The following is a 5,403-nucleotide window of genomic DNA, read 5'->3' as shown; positions in this document are numbered from 1 at the left end:
ACTGTCCTTCATCCATAATGCATTTTGACCAATAATTGTGCTAAAGTGGATGAAGTCACCATGAGATGTTGTATTAGTAATGAAAGGGTAAAATACATTACAGCTCTGTTGTAACTTGAAACAAACAGATTAAAACCAGAACTCCTGGGCACAGCCAGGGGCACAAGTATATTGCTACCAAAAAACCCAATTAACATCTGCACCTGACACAGACAGAGGCAGAGAGAAAACCCTGAAATTTATGAAAAGCAGCACTGCCTAGTCCAGATTTTCACATGACAGCATCACCATCTTGTTTCCATGAGCAAAATGTTCCCGGAGATTAATCCATTTGCGTTTTCCTGAAAAAATCCACAAAGCTTTCCTTGAAGAGGTTGTTGAAAAAGCCTGTCCCTGTTTTGGGGAGACAAACAGTGTCCAGTGACTGAGAAGTTGTATTTTTAGTTGTGAGGGGGAAAAAACTGACTTGGAGGAGACTGAGGGTAGCCCTCAGCAGGGTCTGCAGCTTCCTCCAAAGGAACAGCAGAGGGGCAGATCTGATCTCTGCTCTCTGTGACCAAGGACAGGACCCAGGGAACGGCTGGAGCTGTGTCAGGGAGGGTGAGGCTGGGTATCAGGAAAAGGTTCTTCCCCCAGAGGGTGCTGGGGCACTGAACAGGCTCCCCAGGGAATGGGCACGGCCCCAAGGCTGCCAGAGCTCCAGGAGTGTTTGGACACCGCTCTCAGGGATGCACAGGGTGGGATTGCTGGGGTGTCTGTGCAGGGCCAGGGCTCCCTTCCAACCTACGAAATCCGATGACTCCATGCAATGGAGTCAGGCTCCATGGCTCCACAGCCATACACTGGAACATGCCCCAGGATGGCAGAGCCCAAGGCTCCTCTCTTGGGGATCATGTGGAGGAAGAGTCCTAAGTTGTGAGTTGGAAATTTGTCCAGGAACCCCTTCTGCAGTCAAACTCTGCTGAAACAATCTGCTGCAACTTTCCCAGGAGGAGGTTATTCCCAAAGAGAAATGGAGGCACAGGAAGACTGGAAGGAGACAGAATCCTAGAATCATTTAGGTTGGAAAGGACCCTTCATATTATCAAGTCAAGCCATTAACCCAACACCACCTTGTCCACCAGACCAGTGGGGTCTGAACAAGAGGGACAAGCCCAGTGCAGGAATATCCCCAGGGACATCCTGGAAAGAAGCCTAGGTGGCTTTGGGTGGATTTAGGCATTTATACACTATGGCCCATCCTTTACAGGGATTGTAACAAGCAGTGCTTCTTTCTTTCCCTTTTCTCTCTACAGGTAGAGAGTGTACGGACTCTCGTTCTGTAGATTCCAGGAGAGGAGTTCCTCAAAGCAGAACATGAAAACTGAAATGAAATAGAACAAATGCATCAAACCTAAGCCATTAAATAATATGGAACATTTATTTTTTGTACCTTAGGAGCTGCTCTAAAATATATAACTATTTATTGCTTCCAAAGAGTGAAAGATCCTCCTTCTTCTGGGGGAATATAGGACCCCCATAGCTTTTCAAAGTAATGAAACCCTCTTGGCAAACGTATTTGTGGGATTGGACTCACCAGGCCTGGCAAGCTCATGCTCCTTGACTTCTCTGTTAAAAACATCACAGGTGCAGTCTTTGGGGAGGTTGGGTTGGTGCCGGGATATCTGTGATCCCACTGTGATTATTTTTGGTTGTCCTGGAACTGGTGGTAATGGTATAGATACTGCTTCTGGGGTATTTCCTCAAGCAACAAATTTCTTGCATCCCTGTTCTGAAATATGCATTATAGATGTAGAGAAGGACTGGCTTAGAGGCTGAGGAACTGAAAGAGATCCAGGTGACAGCCAGGAAAAGCAAGGAGCTCTTTCTGTAGTCTGTTTCCTGTGGGTGCCACAACTGTACTGTGAAGAAAGGGAGCCGGGACAGGAGGAAATCCAAGACAAAGATGAAGAACATCTTGACAGTTTTCACTTTTCTTCTCGAGACAAGACTCACTGTCCTCCTGCCAGCCATGTCTTCGGTGCCACTTCTCCAAATGTAGGTGAAGAGTTTCTGGTAGCAGAGGATAATGAGGAGTGATGGGATCAAAAGCAACAGCACCGAGAGATGGATGACACTGTAGGCGGCTCCTTGCCAAGAATCGGGGAGGAAGAAGTTGCAGTGGTGGTCACTGTTGGAGCCATAGAGAAAACAGGCTGGTGATGCAAACAGAGCACCACAGAGCCAAGAGACCAGAGTCATTCTCTTCGCTTTCTCCCTGGACACTTTGAAGCTCAGGGGGTGGACTAGGGTGTAGCATTGATCTACGCTGATGGCGAGGAGCACGTAGATCTGGACCCCGGGCGTGAGGTACTGGATGTACCTCACCAGCCGGCACACCCCGCTGCCCAGCATCCACCGCCCGGAGCTCAGCTGCAGCAGCAGGAAGGGCGCGCTCCCCACGCTGCTCACAAGGTCTGCACAGGCCATGGACACCACGAAATAGTTGGTGGTGGACTGTGTCCTCCTGCTCCTGTGGATCACTAAGCAAACGAGGAAGTTTCCCAAGACAGAAATCAGCCACGGCCGGGCGGCTGCGTTTCCCCCCGGCCTCAGACCGTATTCTACCAGAGAGTGGTTCCTGCTGGAGCTGGCGCCTGGAGCTGGGGGTTCTGCCATTTCGTAGCCAGCACAAGGAGTGGAGGCTTTGGGGTTGCTCATGTTCTGCAGCAGGAGCAAGGTAAAGGGAAGAACAGGACAACTGCTGTTATCTATGCTGCAGGCAACCTCGGCCGCATCTTTTGCTCAGGCTGCAGACAGAGAGGAGAGAAAAGGTTTTGTTGAACAGCTCTGTGCAAAAAGCCCAAAGTAACCAATAAAAGATAACTCTCAGGAGTCTCCATACTCAGAGTAGTAGATTTCAGAGAAAAGGGTCAGAAATATATGATGACACTACCTGGCACAGCAGACAACATTAAGTTTCATGAAGATTTTTAGGAATGGCCTGAGTATTTCAGACAGGCATTTCTGTCTACAGAAAGATGAGTGTCCCTTTCACAGCTGGAAACTGAGGTGCCATTTCACCAGTGCTCGTTAGCTGCACACTGAGTGAGCAGAACACACCCCACTGATCCCAGAAATGACCTGTACTTCCTGGTGTTCATGGAAGTGTCAGAAAAGCAGACCAAGAGGGTCTCTGCACCCTTGACTTGACCTTGAGTTTTGACACAGAAGGAAAATACTGAGGGAGGAGGTCAGTGTCCTCAGATAGATGAGATAAGAGGTTGGAGGAGGGATGGGGGAGCCTTTTGAGTTCCAGCAGTGGAGCCTCGGCTTGTCATGTCAGAACTGTCAATACATGTGGCTGCAGTCAGCTGCTGAGGATCTGTGTGCTCTGGAGAGAATATAGGGAGATGGGGAATATCCTTACCTTGGTCAGGGGCCTTCCACCCAGGCAGCAGCAAGGCTGACCCTTCACAGCAGGACCAGCTCAAAGGTTCTGCAGGTCTATGGGTGACCCAAGGGACAACCGAAGGACTGCCAGAAGCAACTGACACCAACAGTCAACTGAGAACCTCTGCCCCTGATTTTGTAACAGAGTTCTGCAAGCTGAGAATAGCTGTAGCCCAAGTGCAGGACCCAGCACTGGGCCTTGCTGAACCCACGCAGCCTGTCCAGGTCCCTCTGCAGAGCCTTCCTACCCTCCAGGGGACCAACATATGCACAAATCGGTGTCACCTGCTCGCTGCCTGAAGGGGCACTCAGCATCGTCGGCCATGGTCATTGATAACGATATCAGACACGACTGGCCTTGCCCACCTCTGGGAAGGACAGTCAGATTTGGGAAGAGACTTTTTCCACCATAATAACATAATCCTTGATAAGCATACTAGCAGCCAAACCCTGTTCCCCTCCAATGCTCAGTAACCTGGGTGTTACGAACTGGTTCACTCTTTCAGAATTTCAGAACTTCAAAACTCATTGTCTTGCTTGCCACCCTACACTCAAGCCCTTTAGGAAGGCAAGTTTTCAATTCCATACTGGTTTTATTCTCCTTCCTGCTCCTGCTGATTTATCCCAAGGCAGGAAGACGGCAAGTTCTTTCTAAGCATTTCTGAAATCAAATGCAGCGGAAGACTGGGAAAGGCCTGGTAGCCAAATGGGAAAGGCTGTCTGTTAAAAATTCCTCTACAAATCAGCATTAACTTTTGCTGGAAAAGAGCCTTGAAACTCCTGGGGTCATGGATGCACTAACACTGATATTTGCAGGTCAGTGCTGGCCACGCTGTCACAGGCAGAGCAAAGAGCTCATCAGCTCACACAGCCGTGGATCTCCTCCCATTAAAACCAGCAGTGGTGAATGTATGTTAACTTGTTGCTTTCTGAGCCTTGTAAAACATTACTAAATTTAAAAGTCTCCTTTGGAAGGTGGTCATCAACTCAAGATGTTGGACTCTGGGTTGGCTGTGCTGCAGCAGAGAGGAAAATTCAGTTTCTAGTTTATCACTGAAAAGTCCCGTGTGAAAGCAGGAAAGAGAAGCAAATGGAGCAGGAAGTCAATTTTCCAGTAAGGAAAAACATTCAGAGTCATTCAATTCTCCTTGCTCCAATTCCACATGATATTTGTCAGTGTTTTGATTTTCTATATATAAACAAATCACATAGTCTTTTCCGTTTACATGTTTTTCTTAGATTTTTTTTTTCTCCTTTTACATTTCCTGTCCTTCGGGATGATATACTGGTATATTTTACACAAAATAGATGCAACATGGATAAAATTGTACATATCTTTTTCGACCAGACTTGGAAATCTGGGCAGTTTACTGGGACCACCTGTGCTACCTACAGTTTTGTTTCCCTATCAAGATTTATTTTGTGGCTAAAACATGAGGAGAGCTGAAAGGAGCTTTCCCTTGAAAAGGAGGTTCCATGCTGTGTTCCAGAGGAAACTCTCAGTGTTCCTGTTGATATTTCACTTCATTCTAAGTGAGTTCTAAAGCCCAAGCTCTGATCAGTACCCATGTCTTTAACACAGGACTTTCCAGGCAGCTATTTAGATTACTTTTAATTTTGAAACTCTTTCGAGTCAAAATCTTGAAGCCCTTCCGCAGTGTATTTGCTAGAAAAGTCACTGTCCGTTGTCATTCAGGTTTCTAGTGTGTCTCAGATGTAGCCCAGCACGATTTGATTTGTTCTGCAACAAAAAGGGGGGTTGAAGAATCCTGTGGGAAGAGGTGAATGTGAGAGATAGAAGGCTCTGGTTGAACAGCATGAAGGAGAGATTAATGCCATCAAACTTTTAGCAGAAGGTTTTGATTACCAGTTTTAAGAAATACACTGTTTTTTCAGGACTGTGTCTCATCCTAGTAAATTTTACTGGTGAGATCCTGTTTCGATTTACAGCTGCACTGACTTAAATTTTTC

At 47.2% G+C, this 5,403-nt stretch overlaps 1 protein-coding gene across 1 annotated transcript; it reads right to left on the bottom strand.

Moving 5' to 3' along the window:
- Positions 1 to 1,569: 1,569 nt before the first annotated feature.
- Positions 1,570 to 2,824, bottom strand: LOC103613094 (probable G-protein coupled receptor 19). The gene has a single exon (XM_017730534.1). The coding sequence runs from the start codon at positions 2,698 to 2,700 to the stop codon at positions 1,621 to 1,623; it is 1,080 nt and encodes a 359-aa protein (XP_017586023.1). The 5' UTR covers positions 2,701 to 2,824; the 3' UTR covers positions 1,570 to 1,620.
- Positions 2,825 to 5,403: the final 2,579 nt, after the last annotated feature.

Source organism: Corvus brachyrhynchos, unplaced genomic scaffold (genome assembly GCF_000691975.1).
Source record: "Corvus brachyrhynchos isolate BGI_N302 unplaced genomic scaffold, ASM69197v1 scaffold523, whole genome shotgun sequence".
In the NCBI taxonomy this organism is placed as follows: Eukaryota; Metazoa; Chordata; class Aves; order Passeriformes; family Corvidae; genus Corvus; species Corvus brachyrhynchos.
The sequence above is the reverse complement of the archived record's forward strand: the minus strand, read 5'-3'. Positions and strand labels throughout refer to the sequence as shown.

What these genes read in the sequence shown, in the direction of transcription:
- LOC103613094 (XM_017730534.1), bottom strand. Translation starts at nt 2,700, where the DNA reads ATGAGCAACCCCAAAGCCTCCACTCCTTGTGCTGGCTACGAAATGGCA.